We start from the raw sequence: 17,248 nt of genomic DNA on the forward strand, positions 1-17,248 counted from the left end.
TGATGCCTTCATATTTTTCTGACATTCTGACATAGTAACTACATACAGAATACAAAAATACGTAAAAAGAAATTAACACGTGTTTAAACGAAGCGGAACCTTTCATTTTACACAGAACCTGTTTATCGTTGAACCCATTTCCGTTACGACGGTGAAATGTGTCCGACAGAGAAACGACAAAAATGCGACCATTGAATCGAAGTTTGAGTAGTTCCGCTGTTTGTTAACTCTTAAACTTGTATTTGTGTGTATACATTATATCAAATTAATGTTAGCTAAAACTAGCTTGTCAAAAATGAACGTAAAAACAGTGTCGTGGATATCTGCTTTGTTTTTACTGGCAGTGGCAGGTAAGAACTCACACCTTTTAATTTCTGAACATACCACAACATAAATAATATTAACATTGAAACAACATAAGACAAGTGCGCGTGTGTGACACAGCAGCAGACGAGATGCTGAATATACCAGGAGGAAAGATGTTAATGGGAACCAGTGCAGCTGATGGGAGAGATGGGGAGTCCCCCACCAAGGAGGTTGAACTGCAGCCATTTAAAATGGACAAGTACCCTGTCACAAATGCCGACTTCAGGTAATAAAACTTGAAACCTGATATTAGGGTGTTTGGTAATTAGTTAAAAGGAATATAATAAAACCTCTGACTTGACCTTCGTTCTCCACAGAGACTTTGTGAGAGCGCAGAAGTACAAAACTGAAGCTGAGACATTTGGTTGGAGTTTTGTGTTTCAAGACTTTGTGTCAGAAGAGCTGAAGAGCAAAGTCACACGGAGAATTGAGGTACTGGGATTTTGATTTTTGATTTATCTGACATCAATTGACTATTAATGAATCATTTATCAAAGAAAAAGCCAAATAAATATTCCCTTTTTGCAGCTTCTCAAATGTGAAGATTTGCTGTTGTTCAGTGTTTACATTATTGTTATTGAAGTTCTTTGGGTTTTGAGCTGTTGGTCGAACAAAAAAAAACATAATAATGATAGTAATAATGATTTCGTCATGGGCGTTTTCATTCTTTTTAAACATTTTGACACAAAATAGGCTGTTTGCTACACACACTGTAAGGACACTGTTGCAATACACTTGGTGGACTTTAGGGGTAGCAGTTAACATTTGTGAATACTTTTGACTAATTTTCTCATCTTTCCCATACAGTCTGCTCCTTGGTGGTTGCCTGTAGAACGGGTGTTTTGGAGACAGGTGAGGTCACAAGTTTTACCTTGAATGCCTATCTTTTCCATTGGTCTCCTAGTATGCCCTCATTGCCTGCCTTTCACTGCTTTGACCCTCTACTGTTCAGCCTGCAGGACCTGGTTCAGGCATTCGCGAGCGCCTTGGCTTCCCGGTGGTTCAGGTGAGCTGGAATGATGCTCAGGCCTTCTGTCAGTGGAAGGGCAATAGACTCCCCACTGAGGAGGAGTGGGAGTGGGCTGCACGCGGGGGGCTGCAAGGTACACAGTTTATTCACTGCAAAGCATACAATATATTCTGTATCTGCCACCATTATGACAGAGTTTTGTACCTTTTTGACAGTTTTTGACATCCATTATAATTAGTTACAACGGTGTTTTAATTTACATTGATGCTTCATGAGTCAAAGAAGAAAGAGGGGAAACTAGTTTTCATGACCACCTTGCTCAATAATTAGTATATCATTTTATTGTTTGCTGTCCTCTTATGTCTTTCCTGCCTCTTGTGTTCCAGGTCGGGCTTATCCGTGGGGAAACAAGTTCCAGGCCAACAGAACCAACCTGTGGCAGGTCAGCCTCCTATAATAATGCATATTGTAGTAGCATTAGCACAGTTTGTTGTCCTTATAGGATGCTTTGACTAGGACTTGTGGGTTTTTTTAAACTACCACTGGTGTGATGGTACTCGTCATAGTTTTCAAGACATACCTATCTAAAGGCAAATTATATGTTAGCTGAGATACATCTAGAAGAAAGTTGCAGTAAAAATAATTGTTTTATATGATTTTACTCTTAAGATCAGTGATATTTTGTGTATACAGTGCATCCGGAAAGTATTCACAGCGCTTCACTTTTTCCACATTTTGTTATGTTGCAGCCTTATACCAAAATGGATTAAATTCATTTTTTTCCTCAAAATTCTACACACAACACCCCATAATGACAACGTGAAAAAAGTTTGAGATTTTTGCAAATTTATTAAAAATAAAAAACCTGAGAAATCACATGTACATAAGTATTCACAGCCTTTGCTCAATACTTTGTTGATGCACCTTTGGCAGCAATTACAGCCTCAAGTCTTTTTGAATATGATGCCACAAGCTTGGCACACCTATCTTTGGGCAGTTTCACCCATTCCTCTTTGCAGCACCTCTCAAGCTCCATCAGGTTGGATGGGAAGCGTCGGTGCACAGCCATTTTCAGATCTCTCCAGAGATGTTCAATCGGATTCAAGTCTGGGCTCTGGCTGGGCCACTCAAGGACATTCACAGAGTTGTCCTGAAGCCACTCCTTTGATATCTTGGCTGTGTGCTTAGGGTCGTTGTCCTGCTGAAAGATAAACCGTCGCCCCAGTCTGAGGTCAAGAGCGCTCTGGAGCAGGTTTTCATCCAGGATGTCTCTGTACTTTGCTGCATTCATCTTTCCCTCTATCCTGACTAGTCTCCCAGTTCCTGCCGCTGAAAAACATCCCCACAGCATGATGCTGCCACCACCGTGCTTCACTGTAGGGATGGTATTGGCCTGGTGATGAGCGGTGCCTGGTTTCCTCCAAACGTGACGCCTGGCATTCACACCAAAGAGTTCAATCTTTGTCTCATCAGACCAGAGAATTTTGTTTCTCATGGTCTGAGAGTCCTTCAGGTGCCTTTTGGCAAACTCCAGGCGGGCTGCTATGTGCCTTTTACTAAGGAGTGGCTTCCGTCTGGCCACTCTACCATACAGGCCTGATTGGTGGATTGCTGCAGAGATGGTTGTCCTTCTGGAAGGTTCTCCTCTCTCCACAGAGGAACTCTGGAGCTCTGACAGAGTGACCATCGGGTTCTTGGTCACCTCCCTGACTAAGGCCCTTCTCCCCCGATTACTCAGTTTAGATGGCCGGCCAGCTCTAGGAAGAGCCCTGGTGGTTCCGAACTTCTTCCACTTACGGATGATGGAGGCCACTGTGCTCATTGGGACCTTCAAAGCAGCAGAAATTTTTCTGTAACCTTCCCCAGATTTGTGCCTCGAGACAATCCTGTCTCGGAGGTCTACAGACAATTCCTTTGACTTCATGCTTGGTTTGTGCTCTGACATGCACTGTCAACTGTGGGACCTTATATAGACAGGTGTGTGCCTTTCCAAATCATGTCCAATCAACTGAATTTACCACAGGTGGACTCCAATTAAGCTGCAGAAACATCTCAAGGATGATCAGTGGAAACAGGATGCACCTGAGCTCAATTTTGAGCTTCATGGCAAAGGCTGTGAATACTTATGTACATGTGATTTCTTAGTTTTTTATTTTTAATAAATTTGCAAAAATTTCAAAAAAACTTTTTTCACATTGTCATTATGTGGTGTTGTGTGTAGAATTTTGAGGAAAAAAATGAATTTAATCCATTTTGGAATAAGGGTGTAACATAACAAAATGTGGAAAAAGTGAAGCGCCGTGAATACTTTCCGGATGCACTGTATATACGATATATTGTCAGTGAAATCTGAAAACACTTGCTTTGTAATCACTAATTTGTGTTTTTTTCTGTATGTTTTAGGGATCATTTCCAGATAGAGACACTGCAGAGGATGGATACCATGGCATCTCTCCTGTCACTGCCTTTCCTCCTCAGAACAGTTATGGTAACTGTCCCTTAGTTAAAGTAAAAAAAAACATTAATGAGATTATATGAGATTAGAAGTGCTACATGGTAACATAGATGTCTTCAGTTGAAAGCAATTGACAGAAAATAGTGTGTGAAGTGTGTAAAGGTAGATTCTTGCTGTGTGCTTCTTCATATTGTAAGCACGGTGTTGATTCTTCCTGCAGGACTGTATGACATGATGGGAAACACATGGGAATGGACATCCACACCCTTTCCAGCAGCACAACCAACGTATGTGCTGCGTGGTGCCTCCTGGATTGACACAGTGGATGGTTCAGCCAATCATAGGGCACGAATCACAACCAGGTGAGTTGTATTTTCAGACTCGGAGCCCACGAAGCAACTGCGCTACAGTCCTGATTCTGACTCTGTGTCCCGCAGGATGGGCAACACTCCTGACTCTGCCTCTGATAACCTGGGATTCAGGTGTGCTGCCAGCGCTGGACAGAAACAAGAGAAGAAAAAGGACAAAACAGAACTGTAGCAACAAACAGGAAGTCAACAATATTAAGTGAAGGACAATAATGTTCATTTGAACCAACAGTGATTCAGGTGTTATTAATGGATCTGATTGACTTTCAGTTGGACAAAGAACAAGAAAAAAGCAAGGGACCAGTTGAATATTAATGACTAACAATGAATATTAATGAAGATTAGAAAACAAACTGTATTTCTCCTGTGGAGAACTTAGATTTTTTTAAATGAATTTGATAAAGGATAAAAACAACCATACTAATATCTAACATTCAAGAAATAAATCATATTCCCCCAAAAATTAAAGTTCCTTCTCACTGTTTTTCCGCAACGTGGTAATTCACACTGCGAAACAATAAAAGTCTCATGCCAATCATTTCACAGGCATGACTGAGGAGAGTTGTTGGAATGTGTCATTGTCTAATTTCTCTGAATGGAAGAAGTAGGACACTCTGTCAGCATTGGTAGCCTTCCTTCGACGCACTGGGATCTGTCTTTTGTTGGGTGTTTTTATGTGACCAGAGAGTAAATTGGTCTGTTGGTTTAGTCCACATCCTCGTCTAATCCTGTCTTTTTGTTTACTTCCTCATCACGAGTGGCCGGCTGAGTGGTGGCTTGGACTGATGCTGTTAAACACACCGGATAAGAAGTTTTATCAAAACTCTAGTTTTAGTATCAAGTAACTGTATACAGCCAAGCCTTGTTTCTGTTTCTGGCCACACAATCCAGAGATATTATGCAAGTGGAGTGAAATGTGTTTTTAGTGACTAGGCAAAATCAGCTGGCAATTTTGTTCTTGTCACATACAGAATGTGGACAGTGTTGCAATTTACAAATTGGCATATTGGAAATTTAACATGTAGTTTTTAAAACTACTTTAAATTTGTTTTTTTTCTTCTGTTATCTATACATCTGATCATCCCCACATTTTCACGGAGCACCTCCTCAGTACATATCTAAAGCCTATACAGGGTTTCCCCTGAAATGCAGCCTCTTATATTGGTCGAATGATGTGAAACTGTTGTATAATACATTCATTGTTATAGAGATTTACATGTGTCATCTGGATGCTTGCAGACTCTTCAGTCCTGGGAACTATAAACCCCAGGATTTGTTATCAAACCCACACTGGGGAAACTGCTAGCCCTCTGAAATAAGAAAATAAACAGGAAACCATTATTGTAAATCATAATAATTGTCATTGGCTGATAATTGTGGTGTAGTTTTATTGTTGTTGAACCTTCAAATTAACTCTCACCTGCCTGAAAATAATAACTTCAAGCTTCTTCTTGTGCTCCCTGAAACTCAAACACATCGGCAAGTCATCAGTGGGATGTGCTGATGCGTCACTGACTCATCTCTGCACATGTGTGTGGGACGTTTGTCACCAAAAATTACCCTCTTAACTCAACTGCAAGGAAAGACTACAACTGGTGTTTTCCCCGAAGCAGAAAGTCCAAAAATAAATCAATAAACAGGTGAATGTCTGTGGTTTTGACTCGGTATGAGTTTTTTTGTCACGTAAGGAAAAAAGACTTTAATAGACTTTTAATGTATCTCCAAATTTGGTGATTTTGAATTTGAATGTTTCTGATAAACTGAAGGATTAAGTGTTCTTTTATGGGTTGAGGAAATTCTCATATTTAGATTAGCTGGAAAATGCATCGTTACACAGCTGAAAATGGGGCTGTTTGAACTTGTATTACTCCCGCTGACTGTCAATTATTTTGTCTGTTTTCTCAGGTCACCATCTCCAGCCCTCTGGCTGTGATTATTTGAGTTGCTTGGTTAAAGAGCAGTTTAAATCGGGTATCATGCGTCAAAACCTGAATAATCGGATTGTATGAAAGGATCAAAAGCCCTCCTCCCTTTGTTCCCCTGCAGCTGTGGTATGTTTGCACGTCATGTGTTTGTGTAGTGACTGAAAAGGAGGAAGAACACCCTGACGGGCCACATGAAGCCACAGCCTCCAGTGACATCACATCATGTCATGTTGTGTCCCAGTGAAGATGCACGCAGTTCAGGAAAAACCAGTCTGGAGACATTCTGTTAGTCATACTCCCTCCTCCTTGTTTTTCTGTTCTCCTCTTGCTCTTTCAAGTTTAATACAGAGCCTGACAGTATCTTCAGATGGTTTGATCGATCCTGCTTCTGGTTGTGACTTCTACCGAGCTGATCATGTACTACACTAACTCTTTCTCAGACCTCAACGAGAGGCTAAGACCTCGAGTCACCACCAGTGAACAGCTCTACTCCTCTCTGAACAGGCTGGAGGACAGGCAGTCGGGCTCGCTCAGGAGCCAATATTCATCTTACCGACCGACGGTTCTGCCAACAGAGCCACAACCAAAAGTCTCAATGACCACAACAGAACCAGAAGATCCGGAGGAAGACAATGCAGATTTGGTGTCTGATGACCTACAAGAAGGAACCTGTGCTGATCTGCTGCCCTTAAACAACTCGTGCCTCATTGCTGAATTGAATTTAAAAGATATGGGTGAAGAGGAGCTGCTTGACGAGGACGGCAGCGCCTCACCGTCTGAGGAGAAAGACGTTCCAGGTGAGCTGACCTCAGAGGGGACAGGCGATTCAGCTGAAGAAGGTGGTTGCCCCTCACAGAGGACCTACACAGATGGCACTTTACCAGACCTGATCAGGAGTGGCAGGCCGCTCAGCAGACGCCGGACACTGGGACATGTCACAGACACGGTAAGATAACAGTCTGCATGTTTAAAATGAGAGAGGTTGTTTATATGGTGAAAAAACATAAATGTTTCTTACAGTGCATGCATTTGAGTCTACCCTTCTATAAAGAGGCTTGTCAAACAAGAAAACCTGTTATACAAGGAAGAGAAAGCCTCAACCGTCACTGAGGAGTATACCAAACATTTACAAAAACCACAAAATGAAAGATGCAAAGCTGTTTCCAGAACACCAAGCTATCATGTCCCTCTACATAGTGAAGCAGGATGATGATTTGATTTGTGGTCATGTGCCTCATACTTTATGTTAATACCTTTCATTGCTCTGTTATCTTGGTGTGTCTTTGAGTGTGCTTCTATGAAGGAGTTCGTTTGTGTATATTTGCAGTGTCCGTAAGCGCTAAATAACTTCTCAGCCAGTATGACTGGATTTCTTGTCGACAGTTTCACCCAGGAATCTAGATTAGCAGTTTCTGTTTACATTGTGTAAAAATGTCATGAGGTTGTGTGCGGGCGTACAACTATCTACGCAGCAAAAAGTGGTTGTTAAAATGTACTCATATGATATTTATTGTTTGCAGCTTAAAGAAGTGCGCAGAGAAGTAGAGCTGTCTCGGAGACGAAGCATCAAGCTCAAGGCCCAGGTGGACAAGCTGCAGGAGAGCAGAGAAGGACCGGGATGGAGTCAGCACAGAGAGAGGGTAAAGGTTACACAAAAGTACCGGGGCGTGGTGTACATCTGCAGAACTCTGCAGGATTATCATCATTTCTTTCTGTTAATTTCCATCCCAGGTCACAGAGGAGGTCCTGTCCGTTCTGCGGCTGCTGCACCCGCTGACAGAGCCAGAGTCCGGCCAGCCTGAACCCTCTCAAGGGGTAAACCGCCTGGACGCTGCCCTGGTCCAGCTGCAGAATGTGGCCCGCAAACTGGCGATCAGCCAGACCAAACAGGTAAAGTCAACACCCACATACACTCAAATAAAGCTCCTCACACACATCACATCCCTGCTATCTCAGTTTGTGTTGATTTTAGTGGGAATGTCTCCCAAAAGAATGTTTGCTTTGCACATACTAGTGTAAATAAAGGACAAGCAACAAAGGTGGCTAATTATTTACACAATGAAGTTTTAATCTAAAACACGACTATATTAACTTGATATAAGAAGTAGGATCTGCCTTATTTAAAGATGCTTTCACCTGCAAGTTTTTAAAGACTCAATCTATATTTGGCAATGTGTGGTTGAATAGTAGACGCCTTAAAATAAGCCCTGAGGTCTGTACAGACATACTAATGCTCACGTGAGAGGCACCAGTGCCCTCCTGATGAAGCACCTTCCTCATTGTTTCCCTGAAAAGACCATCAATTCCTCTACCCAGGTGTTAGAGCTCAGCTATGTGGCCTGACAAGTTTATAAGTGACGGTATCAGTGATCTGAGTCTTTCTTGTATTTACTGCATGTTAGAGAAAGTCACAAGGTGTGTGACTGACGGAGGGATTAGATCAGACAGTTAAGAGTCCTGTGACGTCAGTGAGGTTAAAGGCAGAGAATAAAAAGAGTTGTGACAAATAACAACCTGCCTCCCCTGCTTGTTCATTCAAAAGGTCAAATCTGGAAAAGGAGCAGAGGACAGAACTATTCTGCAGCAAGCGCTGCGGGACAGAGATGAGGCCATAGAGAAGTGAGTACAGACACATGATGTGCACAGTCACATTCACCTCCTCTAAATAACAAATGAGTCAAGATTTAAGGGGGAAAAAAGGAAGTTGAAAGACGTGAATCTGTTTTGAGTAATGTGTCATTCTTTCTGTTCCGCTGTGCAGGAAGAAGGCGATGGAGGCCGAGCTGCTGCGGAGTAAAACAGAGATGATGATGTTGAACAACCAGCTGCTAGAGGCCGTACAGAAACGCCTGGAGCTGGCGGTGGAGCTCGAGGCCTGGAAGGTAAAACTGAGACGAGTTGAATGTTTAACAGAGACAAAACAATAAAGGGAAAAGGGAAAGGTGTAATCGCTGAACAAATAAATAACTTAAGTATAAATTAAAATATGGAGTCACATTGAAACTAAGAGACGGTGGGAACATCTAAACACATGCGACTGAAAAGTATGACGCAGAGAGTACACACCCACACACAAAAATAAACACACATAATTAGTGTTATGTACACACGTGTACTTGATGTTCAGCCATAAAACAAGCACAAAACAAACAACAATTAAAATTTGCATACTTCAGCACATGTATTGTATTGTGTACATGTATTGTATGCGGCCATTACTGCCAGCTGGTATCCTGCCACAGTGTTTTGGCTTCAGGCCCGTGTGTTCATCTGGTGAGCGTCTGGCTCCCTGCAGCGCTAAACTGAAATTACTCTGCACTTTGTGTTTGCAAATTTACTGGTGAGAGCAGCAGCGTCTGCTTCATTTGTACCCTCAAAATCCACACTGATTTCACCTAAACTACTGTAAAAAGAGAAGTGTTATGTGTCCCAGTCTGCAGTGACGGTCTAAATTCCAGCCGCACAGACAATTCAGATGTTAAGATATTGCACATTTGCAGAAGGTTTGGGCTATTTGGAGCTAAAATACCAAGATGTTAGTCACACTGTTTAAAATTTATATTGGTCAAACTCTTTTCTGGATATGAAAGTTAGATTCCAGCATGTTTACCCTACCCTATGTTTTACCTTAAACCCATCACTTTTTTAAAATTCATCCTGCAAGAGAAGGCTGAAATTTAAATTTGGGGTGAGTAAAAATTAAATGACCCTCCCCTGCTCTACCAAAAAAGTCTTCCCTCCCTTCAGCAAAAAGAAAAAAGAAATGACCCTCCCCCTTTTCTGACCACCCTTCCCCTCCTTATAATTTTTGTACAGTCCCTTATTCACCAGAGGCACTCAGTGTACAATGCTCTGACAGCAGCCACGTGAAAAATAAATGTAACATGGATCACACTCTCGCTGTTTGTAGATTTGAAGTTGCTGATGTTTTGTCAGTATTTCTGACGACCTGTTTTTCTTGACTCAGGAGGACGTTCAGCTCATCCTCCACCAGCAGCTGCAGATTCAGCAGCAGGCGGAGCAGGCCCAGAAGAAGCCCTCCCGCCTGGGCATCCTGAGGAGAAACAACAGACCGCCCATCCAGCGGCCGTCCAACATCCCTTTGCCTACACCCGTCCCTCCTACAACCAACTCAAACCAAATCTTCATAACCAAATCTTCGGGTTCTGCTGCTCCGACTCCCAGCACGCCTCCTACTCAACGCAACTGGAGGGACAAGCTGAGGAGGGGCAAGAAAGACCAGGACGCAGCTGGGCAGGAGTCGGAGTTGGGCGGGGGTCACAGCGGTTTCCATGTCGTGTCACTCGATTGAAAGTGATTGATGACTTTGCACTTTGAGTACATTCAAACTCTCTTAACGATTTAAAGTCCCTCTCCACTCAAACATGTGTTTTGCTTATTGTCACTTGGTTGTTTGACCTTCACACTTTTGTGCAGAATGATGCAACTTACATACTACATATTATTATATACAGCTCCAGTGCACACACTCAGAGGCTCTTCTTTGAATCAGGAGACATCTTGTGTCCAGCAGTTACATTTTTGTCATGAACAACATTTACATATTCATAGATTCTGCATTTTCCAATGAGAGAAGAATTGAAAGATTTTTCAACGAGGTAATTTAACTTTTTTAGTAGAAAAAACCCAGATTTTTCTAAGCACAGTATTTTATGTCTTAAAATGTCTGAAGGGGATCTTGAATGTATTCTTGGGAAAACATGACTATATATATATATATATATATATATAAGATTGTATGAAATATAACTGATTTTGAATGAGTCATGTACATTTTTAATACTATAACACTTAAATGTGTTGTTGACATGTTGTAAATAAATGAAATTATTATGCAAAAGCTCCTTCAAATCTCTTGCTGAGTCAGAGTGCAGTTTATTTTGAGAGACGCTGTCATAACGCCACTTTAGATCCTTCATAGTTTGCACTTTGGCTTGTTGCATTTTTAAGATTCAAAAGAAAAAACAGAATAAACTTTGTCGCAGGTTTTTGCCATTTTATTGTATAATATTAGTTTGTACATTTTCCATGATATATAATCCACTCCTATATGCATCTTGCACACATTTAAAATTTATATATGGCATTATCTATATATATATATATATTTGCCACCATTGTGGCAACATGTTCAACAAACTGAGACGAATATAGCACAGCAAATGTACATCTGATGACAAGAGAAAAGGCATGCTCATAGTGAAACAATATACAATCCTGAACAGATGATTAGTCTTCAAACAGCTTTTCAATGTGACTGAATAAATTCACTTTTCTATATTGTTGACACCGAGTTCCCCTTTGACAAATTCTTGTCCCACTGCGACACTACAGAAGCTGAAGCAGGGCCTGCATTCAAATGGCATCGATACCAAACCCCCCGACAATCTTTTCATATTGTGCAACAAGACAAATCTGTCCTGTGGTGGAGGAGGAGGACGGGGGCTTCTCCACGAACTGGAGCTTTATCAAAAGAATAAAATAAAGAGAGTTTCACTCAACTTAATTCTGGTAATTTAAAGCCTTTAAGACTTCTGTATTCACATCAAACAAACATAAAACACTGATTGTAGTAAACATCGAGTGCCATGAAGGGATACACCCTCGTCTGTTCAGCTTCCTTGTGAGAAAATTCACACAGAACTGGCAACCCAGCTGCCAATCTAAAGTCTGACAGTTATTATAGTAGAATAAAAGTTTTTTTGTTAATCAAGTTTTACAGAAATGGAAAAGGAGCTCTCGACAAAAGAGGCACATACAAATTTACAACACCCTGCTTATTCATACAGATGGCAGTTTCACTACTGTGGACTGTACTGTTCAAACCCATGGAAACAGAAATGATATTAACACTATTACAATTAGAACAACATACACTGTTGCAGCATATATCTGTGAGATACCCATATAGCCTTGCGCCTTAGTTGTAAAGATAAGTGAGATACAGATAATAAAACCGGTAAAACATGTTTCATCAAAACACTAATTGGACTGACCAAATACAAAGACACAACAACATTACCACGGCTTACTGCCAGACAGACAGAAGAATAATATAAGAGTACAATAACTAGCATATCCAGTTGTAACCTGAGATATTCAGGAAACTGATTGTGGCAATACTGCATTTGAGTGTTTCAGCATGGTTTTCATAGAGGATTATGTTGGCATAAAAATATAACCAGCGCTCTCGATGACCTTGAGTTGTGACAAAGTAACCGTCCTGTAAATCTTCATCTCTGACATACAGAGGAGAGGACGTGAGAAATAAAGTTCTGGACCAAAATATTGAATATATATATATATATATATATCACTATTATCAACATTAAAATAAGTTTCTACAACAAACCGTCTATACACATGAAGTCTGTATTACAGCCTCTTTGCAGAGCTCCAACCTCCTGACACACGATACCAAACTCCCTTGCACAAAGAAACTTTTTGCTTTGCACATTCTTCACGTCTCTCCAGGAAGAGCTTCTCAGATACACATTATTTGTTTCATTCCAGTGCTGTCAAAACTTTCATATTCAACTGTCTTACTGCTGGTCCACTGTACTTAAACAAACTAAAATCACCTTTCTATTATACTGGCATAAATGTTTCAACATAAAGAAAGCACTGTGCAAATGAGAGTTTCTTTGGATTAGTATATCACTTCCAAAACAGCCCCGTTATGTTAAACTGGAGATATTTTCATGGCTATTTTCTACCTACAAGTCTAAGAATCAATGAAAACACATCTAGAAACGAGCCAATCTAATAACACTACCTGTCTGGCAGAGAGAGTAAACAAAAGAAAACACTACACTACGTTTGTTTGAAGGTAAGAACTGACTGCTGTAAAAGGGTGAGTTTGGTCCAGTGTTGGCAACTATTAACATCACTAACGACTCCCCTCGCTCTTGCTGAAGCTGCTGAATTCTAACCTTCATTTTCAGTGAGGGGACGCTCAGAGATGCTGAGCATAAAAAAGTTCTGAGGCGTAGGCAGGAGGCAGCTAGGACTGAAGGAAGGAGCTGATGGAGCTGATGAAATCTAAGGGTTTGTCTGCGTGGATCCAGTGGCTCGCGTCTGGGATGTACTGGATGTCAGCGTTAGGGAACAGCCTCTGAATTTCTGGGTAATCCTCGGAGCTGGTCAGGAGTGAAGACACAGAGAAGGAGGAATCAGAATATCAGGTAAAACGCGGTGGTGCAAGGGCAAAAGAGACGGAAGGAAGAACAGGAAACACAGAAAAGTAGTTACTGTATAAATGTTAATGAAGAGTGACAAAGCATTTCAGTGAGTATTCTTTAAATAAAAATAAACAGCCTGTGTCTGTGGTGTTTTATACCTGATATAAGCAGAACTGGCTCCACCCAGAAACAGTGTAGGTCCCTCATAGACAGTGTTAAAGCTGGGGAAGCTCATGATGTCCTCAAGGTGCGCCGAGATGGCATCCAAGTTGACCCTCCAGGCATAGTGGCCGTTCTGCTCCACCAAGTTAGTCAGCAGGAACTGACGCACCGAGCGCTCCTGAGGGAGGGAGGGACAGTTTATGACTAAAGCTATAATCAATATGTTTATATTAACAATGGATCACATGACAACTTGTATCTGAAGGGGGTTGCTTTAAGAGAATTATCACCCGACTTTGCACTGTGTCTCACAACTTTACTGTTTTGGTTCATGCTCAACTCTCTCATAGCTCCATTTTTTCAGCACAAAAACCTCTAAAATCCCACTGCACACTACCTGGTCAGCACCAAACAGCAGACAGACACAGTTAACGACTAGCTGGTGGACACAGTGGAGCATAAAGAGCCAGACATTTCCACCAGAAGTTGATAAGAGACCAAAAACAGAGTTGAAAAAGAGAGTGAATATTGGACTTAAATTCATCAGGTGGCCCGAAAACAAAACTCCAAATAAATGATAATATTATTCTGTATTCTGGATGTGGTTGGTTGCTAACAAATTTGCCATATCAACTTTATTAAATGATAATTAATATGTGTTGTGTTGTGTTCACAACTTGTTTCTGCTGAACAGCTGACATACACCTATTTGAAACACTGAAATCAAAAAGGAATCCTGACCTTGACCAAAGCGCGGAGCTGATCCTCAGCCATCCGCCTGGCGGTGGACCGTGGGATGTCACTAGAGATCTTCACCTCCTGCATGGCCTGGATGTAATAGCGGAAGTTGGTACGTGTGGTGGTCTGGGCTGGACTGATGTCCACTACCACCAACCTCTCCACTAAACCAGACTACAAACAGAGACAGATATATTGACGTTAACAGGAAGGAAAACGAGAGAAACAAAAAGATGTCATTGGGGGAAAGCCAATGACAAAATGGAAACAGAGCAGCTGGCGTGGCATGAACACCAGAGGAGGATGATTCAGCTCAGAGAGGAGTGGAGTGTACAGTGAGAAAGTTCAGGTGACATCCAGTGAGGGGACTGTAGCGTCACGATAAACTCTGCTAACCTGCGTCAGGGCGGTCGTCATGGCCGTTTTCCCTCCCATGCTGTGGCCGATGAGGATGCACTTTTCGATGCGCAGTTGGGCGAGGAGGTGTTTCAAATCATCGGTCATCGCTTCATAGGTCAGCACCGAGCTGTGAGGGCTGTTGCCATGGTTACGGGCATCTACAGTCAGCACCTAACTGGACAAAGGACAGTTAGGACACTTGGAATGGGGGGAAAGAGCCAGCAGAGCGGAAACAAAAAAACTTTTATGTCAGCTGTTTCTTTCTTTTTTTTTTTTTTTTGGCTCCAGCTCAGGAGAGTGACAGCACAGACAATGGCTGTATTGTGCACATGAGGTGATGAGTTCCTTCAAGCAAGCCAAAGAGCAGATTATCTACCAGTATTTATTACAACAGTACAGACTGCTGAGGAGTTGTATCAAATGACAGCAGCACACTGGTTGATTGTACATTCCCACGTCTGCTCTTATAAGAGGGCTAGTGGCAGGCTGCTGAGAACTCAAACACAATAAAGATGAATTGTTTTTGATGTAACAACAGACAGGTGTGTGATGTCTTCATCTCTGCATTACCTTTCGACCTGTGCGCTGCACCAAGGACTTCGCTATTGAGTGGAAGTTAGATTTGCTGCCAAAAAGGCCATGGAGAAACACCAGGGGAGTGCTCTCTCCCTTCCCGTCGAAGACATCATAGGTCAAGTTGACTGGGCTGGGGAGGGGGGGAAAACATCCATGTTAATTAGTAAGAATCTCCCCGGGTACGTCTGTGGTGAGAATTATTATTATATTAGACAGGAACAGTGATAAATCTAATCTCTGCAAACTGATGAAACTTTCAGGGAATGGAAATGACGATTCAATTGCTTCAACTTGCAGAGCATCTTGCTTTCCTAATTTGACCTCAGTCCCCTTCAAACAGGACATCAGGGGATATTATTCAAAGAGAACAAGGCACTGGCAGCATTATTCAATGATTTGTGACTTATTTCATTGGAACTGTTTTGCTTCCACCAACTGGTACAACATTAGGTAACCATACAGGTACAGACACCTTGTTTTTAGTTTAAGTAGTATTAGTGTTTAGTATTAGTTTAAGTAATATTCATATAAAAACACAACATACCACTTGCCATTTATTGATATATGAGTGTAAATTGCAAAAGAAAAGGAGAAATATTTAAGCTGCAGAAGTTAATGTAACAGTATACAGAGAGAGGACATACATGTCAGAAAGGTTCAGTTCTATTAGGGTTGTAACGAACAATTATTGTCATTATTGATTAATCTGCTCATTATTGTTTTGAATATATTTGTTTATTTATTCAGCCTGTAAAATGTGACAGAATAAGGTAGAAATGCACATCATAAAGTCTTGAAATTACTTATTTGTTCGAACAGGAGTCCAAAACCCAGAGATAATGAATTTACAATGATATAAAACAGAGAAAAACACAACATCTTCACATCTGAGAAGCAAGAACCAGCAAATATTTGGCATATTTGCTTGATAAGTGATTTTAATTGTTAGTCATCTAATGGTTTCAGCACTGAACTCTATGGTCATCTTTAAGTGCCCTATGGTTTGTGGTGTGTTGTATTACACTACAGGTGCATCTAATATTCTCTTATCTCTACATAAATTGTACACTGTTCACAGATTCAGAGTTAGCGTTAGTTGCTAATATGTTGAGTTTGCATTAGCTTGTGCAGATACCTACCTCCGTATTTAGCTAGCTACATCATATACACTCAGTTGCCTGTTTACTAGGTACAACTAGCTAAACATGAGAGATGTTTCCAATATTGTGTCTACCCTCGTTTAACGCAATATTATGGCCATTAAGTTGAAACAATTCCTCTCTAAACCAGTTTAAACAAAAAACTGAACATTCATGATAGTAGGATTTATCACAGCGGTGTTGTATTAGACAGTATTCATTTTAGCTGGCTAGGCTTACCTAGTAAACTGGTAATTTAGCGTACATATAGCATAGCGTTAGCATACTATATACCAAATATACACGACAGCAATTGTCGTTCTATTTAACGTTAGCTATATAACAGAATAAAATACAGCCAGACAGAGAGTCTGGCTATATCTAAACTCCTGTTTGTAACTGTGATCGTAGGTCGACTGCAGGTTAACCCTCATGCTAACCAGACGTTTGAATGTCATTTATGTAAACTGTGTGAAGTTAACGGTCCATGCAGATACAAAGACACGAAACAGTGACAAATTCTAACGGTTGAGTTACTGGCTGCTTTAAAAGGAGGAACATTGGGCTGTCATGTCCACCCAGCAGCACCGCACCACGCTAACTCAGGCAGACAGAGGACATCAGTTAGCCGGGGAGCTAGCAGGGATACCTGGATGAGCTGGCTGTCCGGATGGGAGCCACCCCGCACACATCTTGCTGTCCGAATAAACGACACGACGGCCGGCCGCTCAGCAGTCCTCTCTGGATCAGGCGACACAAAGCACTCATGGCAGCATATGCTCCGTTACCGGACCGTCGACAAACAGCATGTGCGTTTAAAAACGGCCACAATGACAGTAGAGATTCTGTGAGTGTGCATGCACAGCAGCCCCGGAGGTCGAGATTGAAGGGAGCTTCAGGCAGTCAACAGCTGATGCTGCGTCATGACGTTGGACGCACAAGGCGTGT

At 41.6% G+C, this 17,248-nt stretch overlaps 3 protein-coding genes across 4 annotated transcripts; 2 read left to right on the forward strand and 1 right to left on the reverse strand.

Annotated features, from left to right (window-relative positions):
• The first annotated feature begins 264 nt into the window (after positions 1–264).
• On the forward strand, positions 265–4,516 carry sumf2 (sulfatase modifying factor 2). 2 transcript variants are annotated; one of them, XM_070917793.1, is made up of 9 exons: positions 265–350; positions 448–592; positions 684–798; positions 1,174–1,218; positions 1,319–1,469; positions 1,723–1,778; positions 3,740–3,824; positions 4,012–4,153; positions 4,229–4,516. In XM_070917793.1, the coding sequence occupies exons 1-9, from the start codon at positions 269–271 to the stop codon at positions 4,329–4,331; spliced, it is 924 nt and encodes a 307-aa protein (XP_070773894.1). In that variant the 5' UTR covers positions 265–268; the 3' UTR covers positions 4,332–4,516. The 2 variants fall into 2 exon arrangements, with proteins under 2 accessions (XP_070773894.1, XP_070773893.1); XM_070917792.1 differs by having other exon boundaries at positions 267–350; positions 445–592.
• Positions 4,517–6,375: 1,859 nt separating this feature from the next.
• bicdl2l (bicaudal-D-related protein 2-like) lies at positions 6,376–11,100 on the forward strand. Its single transcript, XM_070917956.1, has 6 exons — positions 6,376–7,030; positions 7,605–7,724; positions 7,816–7,974; positions 8,627–8,703; positions 8,846–8,966; positions 10,052–11,100. The coding sequence occupies exons 1-6, from the start codon at positions 6,500–6,502 to the stop codon at positions 10,394–10,396; spliced, it is 1,353 nt and encodes a 450-aa protein (XP_070774057.1). The 5' UTR covers positions 6,376–6,499; the 3' UTR covers positions 10,397–11,100.
• Positions 11,101–13,086: 1,986 nt separating this feature from the next.
• abhd11 (abhydrolase domain containing 11) lies at positions 13,087–17,083 on the reverse strand. Its single transcript, XM_070918016.1, has 6 exons — positions 16,950–17,083; positions 15,156–15,291; positions 14,583–14,756; positions 14,190–14,360; positions 13,445–13,626; positions 13,087–13,244 (listed from the first exon to the last, which is right to left on the reverse strand). Exons 1-6 carry the CDS (start codon positions 17,066–17,068, stop codon positions 13,109–13,111), a joined length of 918 nt encoding a protein of 305 aa, XP_070774117.1. The 5' UTR covers positions 17,069–17,083; the 3' UTR covers positions 13,087–13,108.
• Positions 17,084–17,248: the final 165 nt, after the last annotated feature.

Source organism: Enoplosus armatus, chromosome 13 (genome assembly GCF_043641665.1).
Source record: "Enoplosus armatus isolate fEnoArm2 chromosome 13, fEnoArm2.hap1, whole genome shotgun sequence".
Lineage (NCBI taxonomy): Eukaryota > Metazoa > Chordata > Actinopteri > Centrarchiformes > Enoplosidae > Enoplosus > Enoplosus armatus.

Coding starts and splice junctions, on each gene's coding strand:
- abhd11 (XM_070918016.1), bottom strand. CDS start 17,068: ATGAGTGCTTTGTGTCGCCTGATCCAGAGAGGACTGCTGAGCGGCCGG. Junction 15,292..16,949: donor CGGACAGCCAGCTCATCCAG/GTATCCCTGCTA, acceptor CCCCCTCCCCAG/CCCAGTCAACTTGACCTATG. Junction 14,361..14,582: donor TGACGACCGCCCTGACGCAG/GTTAGCAGAGTT, acceptor CTCTGTTTGTAG/TCTGGTTTAGTGGAGAGGTT.
- sumf2 (XM_070917792.1), top strand. CDS start 269: ATGTTAGCTAAAACTAGCTTGTCAAAAATGAACGTAAAAACAGTGTCG. Junction 1,219..1,318: donor AACGGGTGTTTTGGAGACAG/GTGAGGTCACAA, acceptor TCTACTGTTCAG/CCTGCAGGACCTGGTTCAGG. Junction 3,825..4,011: donor TCCTCCTCAGAACAGTTATG/GTAACTGTCCCT, acceptor TTCTTCCTGCAG/GACTGTATGACATGATGGGA.
- bicdl2l (XM_070917956.1), top strand. CDS start 6,500: ATGTACTACACTAACTCTTTCTCAGACCTCAACGAGAGGCTAAGACCT. Junction 7,725..7,815: donor GGAGTCAGCACAGAGAGAGG/GTAAAGGTTACA, acceptor TTTCCATCCCAG/GTCACAGAGGAGGTCCTGTC. Junction 8,704..8,845: donor AGAGATGAGGCCATAGAGAA/GTGAGTACAGAC, acceptor TCCGCTGTGCAG/GAAGAAGGCGATGGAGGCCG.